At 45.4% G+C, this 25305-nt stretch overlaps 1 protein-coding gene across 1 annotated transcript; it reads right to left on the bottom strand.

Annotated features, from left to right (window-relative positions):
- Positions 1–6863: 6863 nt before the first annotated feature.
- Positions 6864–25193, bottom strand: LOC137535575 (zinc finger protein 84-like). Its single transcript, XM_068257425.1, has 2 exons — positions 24921–25193; positions 6864–8884 (listed from the first exon to the last, which is right to left on the bottom strand). Exons 1-2 carry the CDS (start codon positions 25189–25191, stop codon positions 7251–7253), a joined length of 1905 nt encoding a protein of 634 aa, XP_068113526.1. The 5' UTR covers positions 25192–25193; the 3' UTR covers positions 6864–7250.
- Positions 25194–25305: the final 112 nt, after the last annotated feature.

Here is a 25305-nt window from a genome sequence, read left to right as displayed (position 1 = left end):
CATGTATACAGGTCCTTCTCAAAAAATGATAAAAGTGATAAAGTTCATTATTTTCTGTAATGTACTGATAAGCATTAGACTTTCATATATTTTAGATTCATTACACACAACTGAAGTAGTTCAAGCCTTTTATTGTTTTAATATTGATGATTTTGGCATACAGCTCATGAAAACCCAAAATTCCAATCTAAAAAAATTAGCATATTTCATCCGACCAATAAAAGAAAAGTGTTTTTAAAACAATAAAAGTCAACCTTCAAATAATTATGTTCAGTTATGCACTCAATACTTGGTCTGGAATCCTTTTGCAGAAATGACGGCTTCAATGCGGCGTGGCATGGAGGCAATCAGCCTGTGGCAGATGGAAGCATGAAGTGCTCCAAAATCTCCTGATAGCTAGCTGCATTGACCCTGCCCTTGATAAAACACAGTGGACCAACACCAGCAGCTGACATGGCACCCCAGACCATCACTGACTGTGGGTACTTGACACTGGACTTCAGGCATTTTGGCATTTCCCTCTCCCCAGTCTTCCTCCAGACTCTGGCACCTTGATTTCCGAATGACATGAAAAAGTTGCTTTCATCCGAAAAAAGTACTTTGGACCACTGAGCAACAGTCCTTCCGCAGGTCCCCCAAGGTCTGGAATCGGTCCTTCTCCACAAGCTTCCTCAGGGTTCGGTCACCTCTTTTCAGCGTTTTCTGCCACACTTTTTCCTTCCCACAGACTTCCCACTGAGGTGCCTTGATACAGCACTTTGGGAACAGCCTTTTCATTGAGAAATGTTTTTCTGTGTCTTACACTCTTGCTCGAGGGTGTCAATGATGGCCTTCTGGACAGCAGTCAGGTCGGCAGTCTTACCCATGATTGCGGTTTTGAGTAATGAACCAGGCTGGGAGTTTTTAAAAGCCTCAGGAATCTTTTGCAGGTGTTTAGAGTTAATTAGTTGATTCAGATGATTAGGTTAATAGCTCGTTTAGAGAACCTTTTCATGATATGCTAATTTTTTGAGATAGGAATTTTGGGATTTCATGAGCTGTATGCCAAAATCATCAATATTAAAACAATAAAAGGCTTGAACTACTTCAGTTGTGTGTAATGAATCTAAAATATATGAAAGTCTAATGTTTATCAGTACATTACAGAAAATAATGAACTTTATCACAATATGCTAATTGTTTGAGAAGGACCTGTATGTACAATGCCTACCACACCAATAACTATGCTGTGTTTCTTTTTTTCTTTCTCTGCCTGAAAGAGTTAAATATCAGGTATGTAAGTGGCTGACTTAGACAGGAAGTGACTACAGTGTGACCCTCACTGATAAGAAATTCCAACTATAAAACACTTTCCTTGCAGAAAATGGCTTCTGAGAGCAAGAAAGAGATAAAAAGGGGAATTTCTTATCAATGAGGGTCACACTGTAGTCCCTTCCTGTCTGAGTCAGGTCTGAGTCAGGTCTGAGTCAGGTCTGAGTCAGGTCTGAGTCAGGTCTGAGTCAGCCACTTACATACCTAATATTTAACTCTTTCAGACAGAGAAAGAAAAAAAGGAACACAGCATAGTTATTTGTGGGCTAGGCACTGTACATACACATGTCTATCTCATCATGTCACATGTCACTTCGGGTATCCTTTATTAACACTGTAAGCTCTGTAGTGATATAGGAAGGTATTTAATTTACAACCAAGTACCCCTGTAACCATGTTATCTGGCTGGGGGATTTTAACTCTATATGCAACCCCTCCTTAGATAAGCTCCCTGCAAAACAGAACAAACCAACCTCCTTCTTTAACATAAATGACCACTATTGCGAAAATCATGACATGTAACATACAAGTAAACACATACAAATAACAAGTATGTTTCTTCCAGGGTAAAATGAGCCATAAATTACTTTTCTCCTATGTTTCTGTCACTAACAGTAGGTAGTACAAATCTGACAGAACCGACAGGTTTTCAAATAGCCCATCTGCTCATAGGGGATTCTTAGGCCTCTTTCTCATCAGGACGTTGCGTTTGGGGCTACGTTAAGGTCGCATAACGTGCCCTAACGCAACGCCTGGTGGTGTTGGAGGAGAACGCTACCTAGAGCAGCGTTAAGCAGCTCTTGGTGCGCCTTTTCTGTCCTATAGTCTGCTGCGGAGACCACGTGATCGGAACACTCCGCATCACATGGTCCCGCCAGCCAATCAGCGGCCGCTCCAGGAAGAAAACACTGCAGTGCAGTGAATATTAATTAGCCATGTGGCTAAGTATAATAACGGACTCTCCCCGCCTCCTCTCCTGCACAAAAAAACCCATTACTGAGCATGTGCACACAGTCTAACGCGGCGTATAACGCACAGCATGCTGCACTTTCCCAGAACGTGCAGCGTTACACTGTAACGCAACGTGGGCACTGTGATTTTTCATTACTGTGAGTTGGGCTGCGTTACTGGCTGCTCTACGCCTGTAACGTCCCACTGTGATAGCAACCTTAGGGTTTTGTTTATTTTCAAAAGCACTTAGTAAATGGCTCCGTCCAACTGCCAGAATCGTGTGCAGGGAGTAGGGAAGCTGGCCAGCATCATTGTATAAATCCTTTTCAGGGAATGTCTTTATAAAGAAAAAGAGCCTTGCTGAGAATCCCCTATGAAGAGATGGACTAGTCCAAAACCTGTCGGTGTTGTGAGATTTCTACCACCTACTGTTAGTGACAGCAACATATGAGAAAAGTAATTTATGGCTCATTTTGCTCTGGGAGAATAAAACTTTGTATCTGTACACGTTTACACTTTTTTTTCAATTTTTCTCGATAGTGTTCCTTTAATGTCAGAATGACAGCTCACTGACTCTTGGCGCCATTTTACCCCCCCCCCCATACAAGAGCATACACTTGCTATTCTGCCTCGTTTGCTACCAGCTCACGTCTTTTTTTTGTTTCACCAGCATCCTCAAGGATGTGTCTGTTGTAGAAATGCTCCCACGTCGGGTGTCAGATCACACCTCGATATCTCTAACCGCAGTTGTGGAAGACAAACCCCTTGTGGTTCGAACTAATAAATACTCATGAAGAAATTAGCAAACATATAGAATAATTTATATTTCTACACCGTGATGAGGACATTGCGCTTGACAAACAGCATGCCTTATCAAAGTTAACACGTCTTATCAGAGTAGTATAGCGAGCGCTACGGACCCGCAGGGGCTCACGGCAGAATGAGTGGAGCTCTCCTTATTGCCAATTAGCAGGCATAAGTTCGCCATGCTACTCTGATAAGGCGTGCTAACTTTGATAAGGCGTGCTATTTGTCTTAGTGAATCCAGCCCAATGTGCGGATGGTATGGGACACCTTTTAAGGACCACCATCGCGAAAAAAGTAGGCAGTTAAAATCTGACAGAACTGACAGGTTTTGGGCCAATCCATCTCCTCATGGAGGATTCTCGGGGTTTTCTTTGTTTTCAACAGCATTTCCTGAACAGCAGTTTAATTGCCAAAATAGTAAGATACCAGCCAGCCTCCCTAATCACGTGCACACTATTTTGTCAGTTAGACTTTGCAACCGCTGTTCAGGAAATGCTGTTGAAAACAAAGAAAACCCTAAGAATCCCCCATGAGAAGATGGACTGGCCCAAAACCTGTCGGTTCTGCTTTAACTGCCTAGCAGCTGAAAGCATCAATGGCTAACTGTAAAGGTGAGTGTAATCGCAGAGAAAGAGACCTGCTGCTTGATACTGATGCAGCTGAAGAGCGATATCTGGCTGACCCCTCTCTCACTAATCGGGAAACATGGTGGCAGCTATCTAGAGATCATAAATATCCCACAGAAGACGTGATCAAAAGTAAAATCTTTTTTAATAAACAAGCGTTCTTTGAACGGAGGAGAGAACAGGTACGCTACTAGCCAAAATGTCTAAAACCTACTCATCCTCCTGGTAATTATAGACATAGCGGATGCCAATGGCAGTCCAACCACAGGATGTAAGGAAAGTAAGCAGATTTCTTATGATTACTCCTCCTCCCTATATGCTAGCCACATTACTGCATCACAAACTGACTCAGAAACCTACTTGGCAGAGGTGAACCTTTGATTGTTCTTCCCAAACTCGGCAGGGACCCCGTGTTGTGACTCATATCACCCAATTTCACCCACCGACATTAAAATTCTTGCCAAATTACTGCTACTGTACTAGCCTGCACCCCGAGGTATTAGATTAAACACAGCGATTTTGTCACTTTCACCCTAACCAAACCGGTTTCATGCCTGATAAAGCCACACAGGTATGAATATACGACGGTTAAAGGGGCACTATGGCGAAACATTTTAAATTGCAAAATAAGTGCAAACATAGACAAATAAGAAGTATGTTTTTCCAGAGTAAAATGAGCTATAAATTACTTTTCTCCTATGTTGATGTCACTTACAGGAGGTAGTGGAAATCTGACAGAAGTGACAGGTTTTGGACTAGTCCATCTCTTCATAGGGGATTCTCAGCAAGGCTTTTATTCCTTATAAATATATTACCTAAAAAGCATTTAAACAATTATGCTGGCCAGCCTCCCTGCTTGCTACACAGTTTTTTGGCAGCAACTGCCGTTCACTAAGTGCTTTTGAAAATAAATAAATCCTTGAGAATCCCCCCACAAAGAGATGGACTAGTCTAAAACCTATTGCTTCTATTAGATTTCTACTACCTGCTGTAAGTGACAGCAACATAGGAGAAAAATCATTTATGGCTCATTTAACTCTGGAAAAAAAAGGTACTTCTTATTTGTTTATTTTAAACCACATATTTTAAAATTTTTTGCCACAGTGCCCCTTTCATAATCAACATTCAGGCTAAACACTTAGACAGTGGATCCTGGGTAGTGGTCTCCCTTGATATGGAGAAAGCTTTTGATATGGATGAGTGGCCCTATCTCATGGCGGTCCTTGCCAGGTTTGGCTTTGGGGTAAATGTTATAAAGTGAGTGCAGCTTTTGTACGAGTGGCGCGAGTAGGTACCAACAGTTGGCTATCCCAGTCCTTTCCCTTGGGTCGTGGAATTAGACAGGGGTGCCCGCTCTCCCCTCTACTGTATGCATTAGCGGTCGAACCATCAGCCTGCCGCATACGTGCTCACCCCATCATACATGGTTTTTGCACTGAAAGCAGAGAGGAAAAAATAGGCCTATAAGCAGATGACACCATCCTGTATTTGGCTGATCCTGGGGCCTCCCTTGATATTGCTCTCCAGACTATAGAAGAGGCTGGTTTTTACTCAGGTTTGCGACTTGCACCAAAAGTTAAGTCTGCGTAGAGAAGGAAGAAAAGCGCCGGCACTACTATCAGTTGCTTTTATTATGATCATAGGTGGTAACAAGTTGCTGTGACAAGTGCATACATCAATCACATATAAGGCACATACCGGAGGTAGCTGCAAACAGGTGCAGTGGGTGCAGGGGGTGAAGAGCCTTACAGCTGTTTTGCGCAGGTGCGCTTCTACGGAGGCTGCAATGAAGTAGCTGCAATGAAAAGTAAGTCTGTGATCATGTACATTGATCAACCTCTCGCTGCAGCTAATCTGTGCCTGGTTCAGCTCCAGGTGGTGCATCCTTTAACCTATTCCCCTCTGCTGGGATGAGTAACTACATCCCTGCAAAATGCCACAACTCTGTGCATGGAGGTAGCTACTATGTCCCTCCCCACCGCGCGTTCCCGCCGCCCCCCCCCCCCCACACACGCTCGTTACTGCCGATCGCTACCCACTATAGATCAATGAATGGGAACACAGTTCCTATGCATTGATCTAAGTCCCCGTGTGAATGACCGCAGCTGTCTATGAGACGGCACCGCCATTCACAAAACCCGTCCACACATCACTTCCTCTATGCTTGCTAATATCAGCATGAGAATGTGAGTGGCGAGGACATCTTGAGGCCGAAAAGTAAAATTACATCTACATTTTTTTTTTCAATAAAGAACATATTTTCCCCTTATTTTTACATTTAAAATTAACCAATGGGAAAAAAATTACAAATAAAGAAAAAAAAATACATAAATAGTTACCTTAGGGATTGAACTTTTTTTAAAAGGAACCTAAACTGAAAAGGATATGGATTTTTCCTTTTAAACTTATACCAGTTCCCTGACTCTCCTGCTGATCCTGTGTCTCTAATACTTTTAGCCACAGCCCCTCAACAAGCATGCAGATCTGGTGCTGTGACTGAAGTCAGACTGGATTAGCTGCATGCTTGTTTCAGGTGTGTGATTCAGCCACTACTGCAGCCAAAGAGATCAGAATTGCCAGGCAACGGGTATGGTTTAAAAGGAAACATCCATATCCCTCTCAATTTAGGTTCCCTTTAATAAGTATGTAAAGAGGATATAGTACTGTTATTTTATTAATTATGGGCCTGTAATTAGGGATGGAAGCAAAACTGAAAAAATGTACCTTTATTTCCACATAAAATATTGGTGCCATACATTGTACTAGGGAAAAATGTTTAATGTTGAAATAACCGGCACAAAGGGACAAATAAAATGTGTGAATTTTAATAATACACAGAGAATTTAATGTGTGCATCAAACCAAGTAAAACCTGACAAATTTGGCTTTGCAAATTTGGCCTAATTGGCTAATCACGAGACATAGCTCATGCAAATATGCATTTGCTTTCGCATGCCAAAATATGCAGGGTCTAAAACCACGCTCCTGGATAGTGCTAATGCAGCATGAACTAATTCCCGCAGGGAAACCGCTTTGCGGTATTGGTTTTAGACCCTGCAAACTTTGGCAAGCGAAAGCAAATGCATATTTGCATGAGCTATGTCTCGTGATTAGCCAATTAGGCCAAATTTGCAAAGCCAGATTTGTCAGGTTTTCACTTGGTGTTTGATGCACACATTAATTTCTCTGTAGCTGTGGATTTTAATAATAGTAGCACGTATTATTTTAAAACTATAATGACCAAAAACTGAGAAACAATATTTTCCCAATTTTTTTTTCTTATTATTCCCGTTAAACCGCAGTTAGAATAAAATAATTCTTAGCAAAATGTACCCTCCAAAGAAAGCCTAATTGGTGGCGAAAAATACAAGATATAGATTGTTTCTTTGTGATAAGTAGTAATAAAGTTATAGGCGCATAAATGGAAGGAGCGCTGACAGGTGAAAACTGTTCTTCGAGGTGAAGTGGTTAAATATCTGGGGGTTACGATAGACCTTTCTCCCAAAGTGAACTTGCAGGCAGAAGTGCTGAGGGAGTTGTGACAATAATGCCCGACTCATTCATGAGAATTCTCACCAGTGTGAGATCTCTCATGAATGACCAGACTTGATTTACGGGTAAAACATTTCCCACACTCAGCACATGAATAGGGCTTCTCACCGGTGTGACGTCTCTCATGTCTGACAAGACATGATTTAAATTCAAAACCTTCCCCACACTCAGTACACGAATAGGGCTTCTTTACAGTGTGATATCTCTCATGTAAGACAAGATATGATTTATGGCTAAAACATTTCCCACACTCAGCACATGAATAGGGCTTCTCACCAGTGTGAGATCTCTCATGAATGACAAGACTTGATTTCTTTGTAAAACATTTCCCACACTCAGCACATGAATAGGGCTTCTCACCAGTGTGAGATCTCTCATGAATGACAAGACTTGATTTCTTTGTAAAACATTTCCCACACTCAGCACATGAATAGGGCTTCTCACCAGTGTGACGTCTCTCATGTATAACAAGCTGTGATTTAAATTCAAAACATTCCCCACACTCAGTACATGAATGGGGCTTCTCACCAGTGTGATATCTCTCGTGTAAGACAAGATATGATTTAAGGCTAAAACATTTCCCACACTCAGCACATGAATAGGGCTTCTCAACACTGTGTGATTTCTCATGTGTGATGAGCGCAAATTTACTCCTAAAGCCTTTCCCACACGCAGCACATGAATAGGGCTTCTCTCCAGTGTGAGACCTTGCATGTATAACTAGCTGAGATTTCTGCGCAAAATATTTTCCACATTCAGTACATGAATATGGCTTCTTACCAGCGTGAGATTGCTCATGTCTGACAAGGATTCCTTTCTGTCCAAAACATTTCCCACACTCAGCACATGAATAGCGCTTATCACCAGTATGACGTCTCTCATGTCTGACAAGATATGACTTAATGGTAAAACATTTCCCACACTCGGCACATGAATAGGGCTTCTCACCAGTGTGAGATTTCTCATGTGTGACAAGATATGACTTAATGGTAAAACATTTCCCACACTCAGAACATGAATAGGGCTTCACACTAGAGTGAACTCTCTTATGTATGATAAGGCTTGATTTACGTGTAAAACATTTCCCACACTCAGCACATGCATGGGGTTTCTCACCAGTGTGAGATCTCTCATGTATGACAAGACATGATTTCTTTGCAAAACCTTTCCCACACTCAGCACATGAATAGGGCTTTTCACCAGTGTGAGATCTCTCATGAATGACAAGGTCTGATTTGTGTAAAAAACATTTCCCACACTCAGCACATGAATAGGGCTTCTCTCCAGTGTGAGATTTCTCATGACTGACAAGATGGGATTTATCTGCAAAACATTCCCCACACTCAGCACATGAATAGGGCTTCTTATCAGTGTGAGATCTCTCATGACTGACAAGCTGTGATTTCCCCATAAAACATTTCCCACACATGGAGCAGGAATAAGACCCTCCAGCAGGGGGAGAGCTGTGCTGGGTATGAGGCCCCTCAGGGTTAGACAGGTGAGGGGAGTCTGGGGGAATATTTGGGGTCACCAGGATATCTGCAGGAGACTCTTGTCCAGCGACATCATCATCCGTTGTACAGTCTGTGGATACAGAGCGACGAGTCTCTGAGAGGTTCCTGATGCCGGGACTCCGCCCTGCAAATAGAGAAACATCATCACTTCCTGTTAGACAATTCTGAGGGGAGGAGCAATTATCATTATGGAGGGTCAGTGAGCTGCTGATAACTCCAAGTTGATTTGAATCTACACAAATAAATGAGGCTTGAAACACAGCAAATCAAATGCATTTCCTGACAAATCTTATTAGTTACATACAATTACCATAAAATTAGGGAGCGATTTGCATCTCACTGACCCTCCCTACATCTCAGTTATTGGCCATACATGGAAAGTATTACATTGTAGAGCTTGATGAGACAATGGCAGCAATGTGTTACTCCTGGTTGGCACAGCGGTTATGAATCCTGTATACAGGAAGTGGATGTGAATGAGCGGATTGTGGCTGCGCATGCACAAGTTCATGACCCCCGCATGCCTAGTAACAGGAATGACTGCTGCACGTCTTCTCTCCTTCATACACAAGCAGCTCCTCCCACTGGGCATGTGCGGCTCATGAAGTCACGCTTACTCACAGGAAATGCACATGCTGCCAGTGTCTCCCCATATAAATGATATGACTGCCCTCTGCAGTACAAGAGAGGAAGTTCCAGCGCCAACAGCTTCCATACTCGTCTACAGACACTCCCAACTACTTCAATAAAGAAACAACTAACAAAGTAGTGCCCATTGGGGCAGTTGCAGGTCCATGATGAAAGCCTGGTCCACCCCCTTAATTGTGATTGGCCAATCACTCACCTCCGTGTAGTAAAACAGTCAACAGATATTGAATACTATCAACAGATTGTGCAGGTACACCGTCATACTACGTGCAATCATAACTGAAAGTGTGTGCCAGGCTTAAAGAGGAACTGTCGCAAAAATCTTAAAATTGAAAACGCATACAAATAAGAAGTACATTTCTCCCAGAGTAAAATGAGCCATAAATTACTTGTTTCCTATGTTGCTGTCACTTACAGTAGGTAGTAGAAATCTGACAGAAGTGACAGGTTTTGGACTAGCCCATCTTCTCATGGGGGGCTTCTCAGGGATTTCTTTATTTTTAAAAGCACGTAGTGATTGGCAGTTGCTCCATCTAACTGCCAATATAGTGTGCAGCGAGCAGGGAGGCTGGCCAGCATCTTTTTATTTTATTTTTTTAAAGACTTATTTTTTAAATCATTTTTATAAAATACAACAAAAGGGTTAGAAAGAGATAACATCGTGTCATGTATTCGAATGTACAAGGCAAGAATATGGTGACTTAGCCAGCGTCACCAAATGGTTATTTTAGCAAAACACAATGAGAATGCCTTAAAATTCGACATAAAGGGGAATAATGATCATAAACTATTATAACCAATAACAAAATAATTGAATACCACACGTCTGCCCAGTGTGTGCGGACAGGGAATCCAGGATAATATAGCTAATGATGGGTGTGAGTGCTGCACCTGAGGTCCAAAGGGATCATACACTCCGGTGTCACCAATAACAGTTCACTCTACTGGATGAAGAAGCTAGAAGAGCAACTATTTTCCACCGTTAGCTCCTATCAGCATAGGGAGAGAAGAGGGGAGAAGAGGGAGGGAAAGAGAGGGATAGAGAACAGACAGAGGAGCAACAGCTCCATAGATTGCCACTCGTGGGAAGAATTTCCCCAGGGGGGCATCACCCGTGTTAGGCCAGTCCTCTCTACCATTATAGAAGAGTGGAGAAATAATTATCCGTTAAGCAGGGATGCTTGGGTAGTACTTTTTAATACCCACCCGGATCCGAATACCTTTTTGCTATTGAACCTGTAATCCGGGTCCGGGTGTCTGGGAGAAATCCGCGGGTATCCGGGTCGGTGGTGAAACTATCTGCAGATAGCTATCCGGATATCTGCACAACTATCTGGAATCCGGATCCGACTGGATAGGGTAAAAATGGTTGGATACCCGAGTTACCCAGATACCTGAGATCTGGATGAGCATCCCTGCTGTTAAGAGGTCAATGAAGCAAATCCGCGCTCCAGGGTAGCAGGTCCCCGGCAGGGTGAGGAACACGTTGCATCTCTTGTATAAATGCTCAGGAGCTCAGAGCCGCTCAAGCATTGGGATATCAGTTTAGATCACAAATTTCTGCTCAGAAAATATGCTGGGGGGTTCACCACCAGGGGGCCCCAATCTATGACCCGGGGGATTGCACGTGGGAACCAGGCTAAATACACAGTATAATCCCTCACAGACGACAAAGGGGAAGTAAGCATCATATGAAACAAGAACTTACTAACTAACTGAAGCAATTAAAGGGAAAAAGAATAGGAAAGAAAAGGATGACCCACAATCCCCAGTGACATCCCACACATCTTTGCAAACTTATCAGAGAGATGTTAAGCGTAGGATGATACATAATCCTCGGACTGAGTATGTGTACCACGATGACCAGTCCCGCCTCCTGTTACCCCTCAGATCACATGGTCTAGATCCATATACAAGTTTAACCAGTATCTATTGGATAAATCCACTAACAGGAAAACAGCAGTAAGTTCCCAATATGGGAGGATAGATGCATTTACTTAGTAAAAATATTATGATTCTCCATCAGGTTTTTCTACTTATTAAATCATATCAACTCTTCAGACTTAGTAAAAGTTAATTGCAGATTATTATGCATCAAAGGGTCTGGGGGACCAGTAGAAATTAAATTGTGTTTCGGCCCTCCGGCAAGCGCACAGCATATTGAAAAGTTAATAGGATTCTGATATATTCTGCAAGTAAGAGAGCATCAGGAAATCTATTTTGTTGCTGAGAGATTCAATGTAGAGTCCATCATTACACATATAGGGCTTGATTCACAAAGCGGTGCTAACCTACTTAGCACGTCGAAAGTCTTTAGACGTGCTAACCAGGGTGCTAAGTAGGTTAGCACCGGATCTCTCAATCAGATCGCGCGCTAGCTTTGCGCGCGCAAAGTTTTATGCGCACTAAGTCCCATAGGCTTTAATGGGCACTTCGCGCGGAGCGCTCTGTGCAGTGTGCATGTAAAGTTTTACGCGCGTAAAGTTTTATGCGCGAAAAGCTCGTTTAGACGTGCTAAGGGGGTTTTCACAGGCGTGCTAACAGTTAGCACCGCTTTGTGAATCAAGCCTATAGTAGGTTAGGTGATCAACACGGTGCTTCTGGGATCACATTAAGTGACCTGTGAAAGCGGAACTGCATAAGTGTCCTGGTGGAATATTAAAAGGAGAAACAGGTTATAAGCTGAGCATGCTTTTGAGGTGTTCTGAGGACAGAGGGTTATGGAAAAGTCTTGGAAGTAAAATATTTTAAAGTAAATTCCAGTAAAGTACATGAAATAAGTGTTTATGGTATAGCAGATTAGGATCAGATCTGGAAAAAAAGGCATGAGACCGAGTGTCCAGGAGGGGTGGGAGTCGATCAAAGTTGGTGGGAAAGTATCTCTAGGGTTAGGGGGAATAAACTCCCGTAGATGGTCTGCAATCAGGGCGAACCAGAATGTATAAGGGGGGCATCACTGGGTAGGTCATCCCTGGCACAGAGTGTAAAGTTAGAAATATCAGTACTAACTTGGAGGAGTCCTGAGTAGGTTGTGGATTCTTCTGCCCGACGTGCTCCTTGTGGGAGAGCGAAATCTCGGCTATAAGGGTTCCACTCCGGTACCGCGACTTGCTGAATCCCCAAAGTATTAAAGAAGTCAGGGAGGTCCCTGGGATGTCGGAGGGAGATGGGCCCCAGCTGTGCATGCAATTGGAAGGGGAAGCCCCAGTTGTAGGTCGCACCTGCTTGTTGCAAAGCCGTCAGGGTAGGATTCAGGGCACGCCTCTGCGCCACAGTGAAGGGAGCAACATCTTGATATAGTGAAATGGTGGCGCCATCAAAATCCACCGTGCCTGCCTCACGTGCTGCTGCCATGATGCGGTATTTCATGGAGTAGTCGTGTATCCTGCAAGTCACATCCCTCGGGGGTTCCGAGTTCTTTGGCATCGAGTGCAAGGCCCGGTGAGCCCGATCCATTTTTATGGTGATATCCACGGGTCTGCCGAGGAGTTCATTAAAGATGGCCTGTAAAGATGGCTGCAGATCCTCCGTCATCGTGGCCTTTGATTGCCCGCAGATTATTGCGGCGGCTGCGGTTCTGGAGGTCTTCTATCTGGTCCCTCATGTCGCTCTGCAATAGGGATTGGCGGTCGTGGCTTTCGCCAAGGCGTGCCACCTCGGATTTCAGAGTCGCCTCTAGGCCCGTCACTCGCTGAACCACCAAAGTCATGTCCGAGCGCAGAGAAGCAATTTCTGCCTTTGTGGAGCATACGATGCGCTCCGTCTGCTGCTGCATGTCCTAGGTGGGCATCCTTTTCAGGTAAGCCCAGAGGTCTACTAATGTTTGGGTCTTCCCTGACGAGCCCGGAGAGCTAGCTGAAAAGAGGCCCGATAAAGGAGTGTCGGCCATTTTGTCCGCAGTGCTCCTCGTTGTTCTTGGTTGTAAAAAAGTGCTCCACCATTTCTTTAGATGTCTTAGGCCTCTTTCCCACCAAGACGTTGCGTTTTAGGGGACGTTAAGGTCGCAACGCGTGGGGGTGTTGAAGTTGGACGTCAGATTGAGCCGCGTTATGCAGCTCTCAAAGCAGCCGCTCCAGGTTAGTGATAGGAAGTCCGGATCTTTTTAAGGATTCGGATCATTCGAATCGGATCATTGAAAAGATCCGGATCTTTGAACCAAATCATTTGAATCATTTTATTAGGGAAGCATACTGGGGGTGAAATGACTAGCAGGACAGGACTTTCCCTGCACTGTACATTCTGTATGTTCCTGTTTCTTCCAGACAGACATCCACTGTGAACCGAATCTTTCATTGTGATGATCCGGATGATTCAACTCACAAAAAAAGATCCGGATCAAATGAATGATTCGTTCATGATCCGGACAACACTACAGTCCTACCAGGAGTCTCTGCAGTGCAGTGAATATTAATTAGCCATGTGGCTGGCCAGGGGAGACCTCCTCCTCCAACATTACTGAGCATGTGCAAGCAGTCTAACGCTGCTTAGCCCAGTATAACGTACCAGTATGCAGCACTTTGTGTAAACGTGCTGCGTTACTGTGTAATGCAACGTGGGCACTGTGAACAGCACATTGATTTTACAGTGCTGTGAGTTAGGCTGCGTTACTGGCTGCTGTAACGTGGGACTTTAACGTCGCACTGTGAAACCAGCCTTAGCCGCTTTGGGGGTAGCTGTTCTGGGTATGTTGCGTCCACTGTTGCTTGCCATGCCATCCAGGGGTGTCATAGAAGGGAAAAAAAGAGCTTTAAAAGCGTGCTTTTCTATCATGTGGCCGGGAGCTCAGGAGAAACACAACCTCACGCGGCCATGTTGCGCTCCGACCCCTAGCATCTTTTTATTAATCGTTTTTAGAGAATGTCTTTATAAAGAATAAAGGCCATGCTGAGAATCCCCCATGAAGAGATGGACTAACACAAAACCGGTCAGTAATGCTTCTACTACCTACTGTAAGTGACAGCAACATAGGAGAAAATAAATGTATGGCTCATTTTACTCAGGAAGAAATGCACTTCTTATTTGTTTGCATTTTAAATTTTAAGATTTTCGCGACAGTTCCTCTTTAAGCCCTGATGTGAATATATGTGAGTAATGATATTAGGAAGTAAGGCTGGAGAGCGCATTTTGGATTGTTTTGAAAAAACAAAATGCTCCCATTGTCTTGCATTAAATTGCGGTAAAATTGCTGCCACTGCGACTTTTCGAAATAATCGTGATCTATTTTGCCGCGATTTTACTGAGATTTTAATGCAATGTTTTAAAATGAAAATGATCTGAAAAGCGCTGTGCGTGTGATGTGGCCCTAAACATGTAACGTGTGTGTGTCATGCATGTCTTAATCAGGCAGGGATCACACTTGTGCGAGCCGCATGCACTTTGCTGTGATGTGAAAACACAAATAATGCTTTCCTATAGACATCTGCAGTTACGTGAGGGAACAGAAACAGTTTTGTTCTTTTTTTCACACACTGTGTGCCGTTCCTGTTACCAACAGTCAGCTACTGTCAGCTCAAGTGCGTTCTCTAACGCCTGCAGAAAAGGCGTCTCAGGTGTGACCCCGCCTCTCTGTAACAATGTGTGTGCCATTCCTGTTACCAACAGTCAGCTACTGTCAGCTCAAGTGTGTTCTCTAACGCCTGCAGAAAAGGCGTCTCAGGTGTGATCCCCGCCTCTCTGTAACAATGTGTGTGCCATTCCGGTTACCAACAGTCAGCTACTGTCAGCTCATGTGCGTTCTGTAACGCCTGCAGAAAAGGCATCTCAGGTGTGATCCCGCCTCTCTGTAACAATGTGTGTGCCATTCCTGTTACCAACAGTCAGCTACTGTCAGCTCATGTGCGTTCTGTAACGCCTGCAGAAAAGGCGTCTCAGGTGTGATCCCGCCTCTCTGTAACAATGTGTGTGACAATCCTGTTACCAACAGTCAGCTACTGTCAGCTCAAGTACGTTCTCTAACGCCTGCAGAAAAGGCGTCTCAGGTGTGATCCCCGCCTCTCTGTAACAATGTGTGTGACATTCCTGTTACCAACAGTCAGCTACTGTCAGCTCATGTGCGTTCTGTAACGCCTGCAGAAAAGGCATCTCAGGTGTGATCCCGCCTCTCTGTAACAATGTGTGTGCCAATCCTGTTACCAACAGTCAGCTACTGTCAGCTCATGTGCGTTCTCTAACGCCTGCAGAAAAGGCGTCTCAGGTGTGATCCCGCCTCTCTGTAACAATGTGTGTGCCAATCCTGTTACCAACAGTCAGCTACTGTCAGCTCAAGTACGTTCTCTAACGCCTGCAGAAAAGGCGTCTCAGGTGTGATCCCGCCTCTCTGTAACAATGTGTGTGCCAATCCTGTTACCAACAGTCAGCTACTGTCAGCTCAAGTACGTTCTCTAACGCCTGCAGAAAAGGCGTCTCAGGTGTGATCCCCGCCTCTCTGTAACAATGTGTGTGACATTCCTGTTAACAGTCAGCTACTGCCAGCTCATGTGCGTTCTGTAACGCCTGCAGAAAAGGCGTCTCAGGTGTGATCCCGCCTCTCTGTAACAATGTGTGTGACATTCCTCTTACCAACAGTCAGCTACTGTCAGCTCATGTGCGTTCTGTAACGCCTGCAGAAAAGGCATCTCAGGTGTGATCCCGCCTCTCTGTAACAATGTGTGTGACATTCCTGTTACCAACAGTCAGCTACTGTCAGCTCATGTGCCTTCTCTAACGCCTGCAGAAAAGGCGTCTCAGGTGTGATCCCGCCTCTCTGTAACAATGTGTGTGACATTCCTGTTACCAACCGTCAGCTACTGTCAGCTCAAGTGCGTTCTCTAACGCCTGCAGAAAAGGCGTCTCAGGTGTGACCCCGCCTCTCTGTAACAATGTGTGTGACATTCCTGTTACCAACAGCCAGCTGCTGTCAGCTCAAGTGCGTTATCTAACGCCTGCAGAAAAGGTGTCTCAGGTGTGATCCCCGCCTCTCTGTAACAATGTGTGTGCTATTCCTGTTACCAACAGTCAGCTACTGTCAGCTCAAGTATGTTCTCTAATGCCTGCAGAAAAGGCGTCTCAGGTGTGATCCTGCCTCTCTGTAACAATGTGTGCGACATTCCTGTTACCAACAGTCAGCTACTGTCAGCTCAAGTGCGTTCTCTAATGCCTGTAGAAAAGGCATCTCAGGTGTGATCCCCGCCTCTCTGTAACAATCAGGGCTGTGGAGTCGGTCCAAAAATCCACCGACTCCGACTCCTCAGTTTAGGATTCCACCGACTCTGACTCCTCGACTCCGACTCCTCTAATTTGCATATCACAATTTTGTTGATTAAAAGTATGTAACGTGAAATTCGTGACTAACTGCCAACGCTTAGGAATTTTACAAGACAACTGAAGTGAGAAGGATATGTAGACTACTGTATTTATTCCCTTTAGACTAAAACTAGTCCTTGGTAAGAGTACTTGTAAAAGGTACAAACCGGAACAAAGAACATCTATCAGGCCCTAGGCAGTGTGACTGTGGGTACATGTAAGAGTGATGTGCAGGTACTCTGCAGAAGAATGAAGAGATTCTTCCTCTATTACACATTCTTCATGTACAATCTGAACATGGATCAGGCCCTAGGCAATGTAAGTGTGGGTACATGTAAGAATGATGTGCAGATACTCTGCAGGGGAATAAGGAGATTCTTCCTCTATTACACATTCTTCATGCACAATCTGAACAAGGTTTATGGGTGACAGACAACACCTCTGTGTTCAATGTGCACAGCATTCTCAGTGGATTCCCTGCAGCTCTGTGGGGAGTGCATATGTAGAGTATAGTACTACTGTGTAACAAAGTAAACCTGAGACAGATGAAATTAAAGTTTTATACATACCTGGGGCTTCCTCCAGCCGCCTTCAGGATAATCAGTCCCTCGTTGTTCTCCTCCACCACCTGGATCTTCTGCTATGAGTCCAGGTACTTGAGCCAGTCTGGCATAGTGCGCATGCACACACTCCTACACCTACTACATACTACACCTGTGCAGCACTATTGCGCAGGTGCAGAATGTTCCAGGCTGTGGGAGCAGCACGTGGCTGGACTGCGCTGGCTGGCTGAATTACCAGGACTCCTAGCAGAAGATATAGGTGGTGGAGGACAGCAAGAGACTGATTGGCATGAAGGGGGCTGGAGGAAGCCCCAGGTATGTATAAAACTTTACTTTTCATCCGTCTCAGGTACCCTTTAATTTGTAGTCACCAAACCAAATTTTAACAACATATCAAATTATTTGATTTCATGAGCAAAGGGAATGCATACATTTGCATAAATCAGCATCAATGCAGAATTATTTCCATCTCATTGAACATCTCTATTAGTGACACAGCTACACATCAGGATTTATTCTTACAGCATAGATGTTATTTAGTATATATAAGAGATTCCTGTGTACACATCATATATACAGTCACAATCAGATGTGTATATCTGACCTTAAAAATACGGGGACTGCTTTCTTGAAGCAGCACAAGTAACTAATTTTGATTGGTTTATTTCATTTTTGTGGACTAAGCACAGCTATTACTGTATATATACATTATTTTTAATGACTATTATCTGAGAAATAGAACATTTTATTATATTTTCTATTTTAATTACAGTTAAAAATTAATTAGACTCCAGGCACCCAAAATTGCCCCGACTCCGACTCCACAGCCCTGGTAACAATGTGTGTGCCATTCCTGTTACCAACAGTCAGCTACTGTCAGCTCAAGTGCCTTCTCTAACGCCTGCAGAAAAGGCGTCTCAGTTGTGATCCCCGCCTCTCTGTAACGTGTGGGACATTCCTGTTACCAACAGTCAGCTACTGTCAGCTCAAGTGCGTTCTCTAACGCCTGCAGAAAAGGCGTCTCAGGTGTGATCCCGCCTCTCTGTAACAATGTGTGTGACATTCCTGTTACCAACAGCCAGCTACTGTCAGCTCAAGTGCCTTCTCTAACACCTGCAGAAAAGGCGTCTCAGGTGTGATCCCGCCTCCCTGTAACAATGTGTGTGACATTCCTGTTACCAACAGTCAGCTACTGTCAGCTCAAGTGCGTTCTGTAACGCCTGCAGAAAAGGCGTCTCAGGTGTGATCCCGCCTCTCTGTAACAATGTGTGTGACATTCCTGTTACCAACAGTCAGCTACTGTCAGCTCATGTGCGTTCTCGAACGCCTGCAGAAAAGGCGTCTCAGGTGTGATCCCCGCCTCTCTGTAACAATGTGTGTGCCATTCCTGTTACCAACAGTCAGCTACTGTCAGCTCAAGTGTGTTCTCTAACGCCTGCAGAAAAGGCGTCTCAGGTGTGATCCCGCCTCTCTGTAACAATGTGTGTGCCATTCCTGTTACCAACAGTCAGCTACTGTCAGCTCAAGTGTGTTCTCTAACGCCTGCAGAAAAGGTGTCTCAGGTGTGATCCCGTCTCTCTGTAACAATGTGTGTGACATTCCTGTTACCAACAGTCAGCTACTGTCAGCTCATGTGCGTTCTCTAACGCCTGCAGAAAAGGTGTCTCAGGTGTGATCCCGCCTCTCTGTAACAATGTGTGTGTGCCATTCCTGTTACCAACAGTCAGCTACTGTCAGCTCATGTGCGTTCTCTAACGGCTGCAGAAAAGGCGTCTCAGGTGTGATCCCGCCTCTCTGTAACAATGTGTGTGCCATTCCTGTTACCAACAGTCAGCTACTGTCAGCTCATGTGCCTTCTCTAACGCCTGCAGAAAAGGCATCTCAGGTGTGATCCCGTCTCTCTGTAACAATGTGTGTGCCATTCCTGTTACCAACAGTCAGCTACTGTCAGCTCAAGTGTGTTCTCTAACGCCTGCAGAAAAGGTGTCTCAGGTGTGATCCCCGCCTCTCTGTAACAATGTGTGTGACATTCCTGTTACCAACAGTCAGCTACTGTCAGCTCAAGTGCGTTCTCTAACGGCTGCAGAAAAGGCGTCTCAGGTGTGATCCCGCCTCTCTGTAACAATGTGTGTGCCATTCCTGTTACCAACAGTCAGCTACTGTCAGCTCAAGTGCGTTCTCTAACGCCTGCAGAAAAGGCGTCTCAGGTGTGATCCCCGCCTCTCTGTAACAATGTGTGTGTCATTCCTGTTACCAACAGTCAGCTACTGTCAGCTCAAGTGCGTTCTCTAATGCCTGCAGAAAAGGCGTCTCAGGTGTGATCCCGCCTCTCTGTAACAATGTGTGTGACATTCCTGTTACCAACAGTCAGCTACTGTCAGCTCATGTGCGTTCTCTAACGCCTGCAGAAAAGGTGTCTCAGGTGTGATCCCGCCTCTCTGTAACAATGTGTGTGTGCCATTCCTGTTACCAACAGTCAGCTACTGTCAGCTCATGTGCGTTCTCTAACGGCTGCAGAAAAGGCGTCTCAGGTGTGATCCCGCCTCTCTGTAACAATGTGTGTGCCATTCCTGTTACCAACAGTCAGCTACTGTCAGCTCATGTGCCTTCTCTAACGCCTGCAGAAAAGGCATCTCAGGTGTGATCCCGTCTCTCTGTAACAATGTGTGTGCCATTCCTGTTACCAACAGTCAGCCACTGTCAGCTCAAGTGTGTTCTCTAACGCCTGCAGAAAAGGTGTCTCAGGTGTGATCCCCGCCTCTCTGTAACAATGTGTGTGACATTCCTGTTACCAACAGTCAGCTACTGTCAGCTCAAGTGCGTTCTCTAACGGCTGCAGAAAAGGCGTCTCAGGTGTGATCCCGCCTCTCTGTAACAATGTGTGTGCCATTCCTGTTACCAACAGTCAGCTACTGTCAGCTCAAGTGCGTTCTCTAACGGCTGCAGAAAAGGCGTCTCAGGTGTGATCCCGCCTCTCTGTAACAATGTGTGTGACATTCCTGTTACCAACAGTCAGCTACTGTCAGCTCAAGTGCGTTCTCTAACGCCTGCAGAAAAGGCGTCTCAGGTGTGATCCCGTCTCTCTGTAACAATGTGTGTGACATTCCTGTTACCAACAGTCAGCCACTGTCAGCTCAAGTGTGTTCTCTAACGCCTGCAGAAATGGTGTCTCAGGTGTGATCCCCGCCTCTCTGTAACAATGTGTGTGCCATTCCTGTTACCAACAGTCAGCTACTGTCAGCTCAAGTGTGTTCTCTAATGCTTGCAGAAAAGGCGTCTCAGGTGTGACCCCGCCTCTCTGTAACAATGTGTGTGCCATTCCTGTTACCAACAGTCAGCTACTGTCAGCTCAAGTGTGTTCTCTAACGCCTGCAGAAAAGGCGTCTCAGGTGTGATCCCGCCTCTCTGTAACAATGTGTGTGCCATTCCTGTTACCAACAGTCAGCTGCTGTCAGCTCATGTGTGTTCTCTAACGCCTGCAGAAAAGGCGTCTCAGGTGTGATCCCCGCCTCTCTGTAACAATGTGTGTGACATTCCTGTTACCAACAGTCAGCTACTGTCAGCTCATGTGCGTTCTCTAACGCCTGCAGAAAAGGTGTCTCAGGTGTGATCCCCGCCTCTCTGTAACAATGTGTGTGACATTCCTGTTACCAACAGTCAGCTACTGTCAGCTCAAGTGTGTTCTGTAACGCCTGCAGAAAAGGTGTCTCAGGTGTGATCCCGCCTCTCTGTAACAATGTGTGTGACATTCCTGTTACCAACAGTCAGCTGCTGTCAGCTCATGTGCGTTCTCTAACGCCTGCAGAAAAGGCGTCTCAGGTGTGATCCCGTCTCTCTGTAACAATGTGTGTGACATTCCTGTTACCAACAGTCAGCTACTGTCAGCTCATGTGCGTTCTCTAACGCCTGCACAAAAGGTGTCTCAGGTGTGATCCCCGCCTCTCTGTAACAATGTGTGTGCCATTCCTGTTACCAACAGTCAGCTACTATCAGCTCAAGTGCGTTCTCTAACGCCTGCAGAAAAGGCGTCTCAGGTGTGACCCCGCCTCTCTGTAACAATGTGTGTGACATTCCTGTTACCAACAGTCAGCTACTGTCAGCTCAAGTGTGTTCTCTAACGCCTGCAGAAAAGGCGTCTCAGGTGTGATCCCGCCTCTCTGTAACAATGTGTGTGCCGTTCCTGTTACCAACAGTCAGCTACTATCAGCTCAAGTGCGTTCTCTAACGGCTGCAGAAAAGGCGTCTCAGGTGTGACCCCGCCTCTCTGTAACAATGTGTGTGCTATTCCTGTTACCAACAGTCAGCTGCTGTCAGCTCAAGTGCGTTCTCTAACGCCTGCAGAAAAGGCGTCTCAGGTGTGATCCCGCCTCTCTGTAACAATGTGTGTGACATTCCTGTTACCAACAGTCAGCTGCTGTCAGCTCAAGTGTGTTCTCTAACGCCTGCAGAAAAGGCGTCTCAGGTGTGATCCCCGCCTCTCTGTAACAATGTGTGTGCCATTCCTGTTACCAACAGTCAGCTACTGTCAGCTCAAGTGCGTTCTCTAACGGCTGCAGAAAAGGCGTCTCAGGTGTGATCCCGCCTCTCTGTAACAATGTGTGTGCCATTCCTGTTACCAACAGTCAGCTACTGTCAGCTCAAGTGCGTTCTCTAACGCCTGCAGAAAAGGTGTCTCAGGTGTGATCCCGCCTCTCTGTAACAATGTGTGTGCCATACCTGTTACCAACAGTCAGCTACTGTCAGCTCATGTGCGTTCTCTAACGCCTGCAGAAAAGGCGTCTCAGGTGTGATCCCGCCTCTCTGTAACAATGTGTGTGCCAATCCTGTTACCAACAGTCAGCTACTGTCAGCTCATGTGCGTTCTCTAACGCCTGCAGAAAAGGCGTCTCAGGTGTGATCCCCGCCTCTCTGTAACAATGTGTGTGACATTCCTGTTACCAACAGTCAGCTACTGTCAGCTCAAGTGCGTTCTCTAACACCTGCAGAAAAGGCGTCTCAGGTGTGATCCCGCCTCTCTGTAACAATGTGTGTGACATTCCTGTTACCAACAGTCAGCTACTGTCAGCTCAAGTGCGTTCTCTAACACCTGCAGAAAAGGCGTCTCAGGTGTGATCCCGCCTCTCTGTAACAATGTGTGTGACATTCCTGTTACCAACAGTCAGCTACTGTCAGCTCAAGTGCGTTCTCTAACGGCTGCAGAAAAGGTGCCTCAGGTGTGATCCCCGCCTCTCTGTAACAATGTGTGTGACATTCCTGTTACCAACAGTCAGCTACTGTCAGCTCAAGTGCGTTCTCTAACGGCTGCAGAAAAGGCGTCTCAGGTGTGATCCCGCCTCTCTGTAACAATGTGTGTGACATTCCTGTTACCAACAGTCAGCTACTGTCAGCTCAAGTGCGTTCTCTAACGGCTGCAGAAAAGGTGCCTCAGGTGTGATCCCCGCCTCTCTGTAACAATGTGTGTGACATTCCTGTTACCAACAGTCAGCTACTGTCAGCTCAAGTGCGTTCTCTAACGGCTGCAGAAAAGGCGTCTCAGGTGTGATCCCGCCTCTCCGTAACAATGTGTGTGCCATTCCTGTTACCAACAGTCAGCTACTGTCAGCTCATGTGCGTTCTTTAACGCCTGCAGAAAAGGCGTCTCAGGTGTGACCCCGCCTCTCTGTAACAATGTGTGTGCCATTCCTGTTACCAACAGTCAGCTACTGTCAGCTCATGTGCGTTCTCTAACGGCTTCAGAAATGGTGTCTCAGGTGTGATCCCCGCCTCTCTGTAACAATGTGTGTGACATTCCTGTTACCAACAGTCAGCTACTATCAGCTCAAGTGCATTCTCTAACGCCTGCAGAAAAGGTGTCTCAGGTGTGATCCCGCCTCTCTGTAACAATGTGTGTGACATTCCTGTTACCAACAGTCAGCTACTGTCAGCTCAAGTGCCTTCTCTAACGCCTGCAGAAAAGGCGTCTCAGGTGTGATCCTGCCTCTCTGTAACAATGTGTGTGACATTCCTGTTACCAACAGTCAGCTACTGTCAGCTCAAGTGCGTTCTCTAACGCCTGCAGAAAAGGCGTCTCAGGTGTGATCCCCGCCTCTCTGTAACAATGTGTGTGACATTCAGCAGCATGTTCAGATGTCTCCATTAGGGATGGTCAATAAGACGCAAATAATAAAAACAGGAATGCAAAAGGAACAAAAATAAAAGTCACACAGCGCATCATGCATCCTTTGTGTCGCATTTAGTGAAGCATATAGGCAATGAAAAGTATTCTTCACTGTCTCTGTGTAAACCCATGCTATGCGGTAACACACTGCATGCTGTGCGCTGGAGTACTGCAGTCTGTTGGAGAGCATCGCACTACATGCACTCTGAACATGGCATAGATTTTAAGGACACCCGAGGCGAAAATTAACTAATGAAAAACGATTGTATCTATCTTCCTTCTCCTAAAAAATGACTTTTTAAGACATTCCATAATTTTATTTTATGTTTAAATCTACTTTAAGTTTTAACTGTTTTATTGTTGTTGCTCAAAGACACATTCATTGAAGTATGCCAGAGCTAAAATCTATGAACTATTGACCATTTTTATCTCTTTCCTGCTCTCAGAAGCCATTTTCTGCTAGGAAAGTGTTTTATAGTTGGAATTTCTTATCAGTGAGGGTCACACTGTAGTCACTTCCTGTCTGAGTCCGGATTGAGTCAGCCACTTACATACCTGATATTTACCTCTTTCAGGCAGAGGAAAAAAAGGAACACAGCCTAGTTATTTGTGTGCTTGGCAATGTACATACCCATGTCTATCTCATCATGTCACTTGTCACCTCGGGTATCCTTTAACCCTCCTGGCGGTTTATTAAAATCCGCCAGGGGGCAGCAAAGCATTTTTTTTTCTTTTTCATGTAGTGAGACAAGGTCTCGCTACATGATAGCCGCTGCTCAGCAGCATCCCCCCAGCCCCTTCAAAAAACGGGATCTCCTAGAGGGCTTCCCCCATCGCCATGGCGACGGGCGGGATGATGTCAACGATGTCCTCGACGTCGTGACGTCAAAGGGGACTCCGATCCACTCCACAGCGCTGCCTGGCACTGATTGGCCAGGCAGCGCACGGGGTCTGGGGAAGGCAGGTGCGGCGCGACTGATAGCGGCGGCGATCGGATTGCACACGCAGCCAGCAAAGTGCTAGCTGCGAGCAAAAAAAAAAAAAATTATGCAAATCAGCCCAGTGGGGCCTGAGCGGTGCCTTCCGGGGGCATAGCCCGAGCTCAGCTCGGGCTTACCGCCAGGAAGGTTAACATTGCAGTGTGACTTTCTGCATTCCGATGCCCCCTTCAGGCTGCACCACAACATCGCGCTGTGAACGGGGCCTCAGTGTTTTTTATTGCTGTCTGGGTCACTGCTAAGTTGAGGAATGGTCCTGTATATGTTTAGTAGCTTTGTGATGTAATGTGTAAAAGTGTTTATGTCATATGAAGTGTATATTTACAGTGCTAAAGTATAGGAAGCAATGTTATATGAACAGGTATTGTGGGGTTTATTTACTTCTTGCTAGTTCAGTGTCTCCCTCTGGGAGCCGTCACACTGCACATCATCTTCCAGCGACCAGGAAACTGCTGAGTGCAAACCAAAAACTTTAAATATAATTATAAGTTAAGAATAATGCTGATGACTAACCTCTTCTGGCCTCTGTAACTGTGTCCTTCTCTTTACTTGTCCTCATCATGTCACCCTTCTCCATACACTGCTGATCACTCCTCACATATGTCTCCTCTTCTTCCTCTTTACTTGTCCTCATCATGTCACCCTCCTCCATAGATTGCTGATCACGCCTCACATACGCCTCTTCTTCTTCCTCTTTAATTTTCACCATCATGACACCCTCCACCATAGACTGCTGATCACTCCTCACATACGTTTCTTCTTCTTCCTCTTTAATTTTCACCATCATGACACCCTCCACCATAGACTGCTGATCACTCCTCACATACGTTTCTTCTTCTTCCTCTTTAATTGTCCTCATCATGTCACCCTCCTCCATAGACTGCTGATCACTCCTCAC

Source organism: Hyperolius riggenbachi, chromosome 10 (assembly GCF_040937935.1).
Source record: "Hyperolius riggenbachi isolate aHypRig1 chromosome 10, aHypRig1.pri, whole genome shotgun sequence".
NCBI lineage: Eukaryota > Metazoa > Chordata > Amphibia > Anura > Hyperoliidae > Hyperolius > Hyperolius riggenbachi.
The sequence above is the reverse complement of the archived record's forward strand: the minus strand, read 5'-3'. Positions and strand labels throughout refer to the sequence as shown.

Excerpts from the sequence above, each read along its gene's own strand:
- LOC137535575 (XM_068257425.1), bottom strand. The coding sequence starts at position 25,191 with ATGGTGAAAATTAAAGAGGAAGAAGAAGAAACGTATGTGAGGAGTGAT. Across the intron at positions 8,885-24,920 it reads AGTTACAGAGGCCAGAAGAG|GGCGGAGTCCCGGCATCAGG; the intron begins GTTAGTCATCAG and ends CTCTATTTGCAG.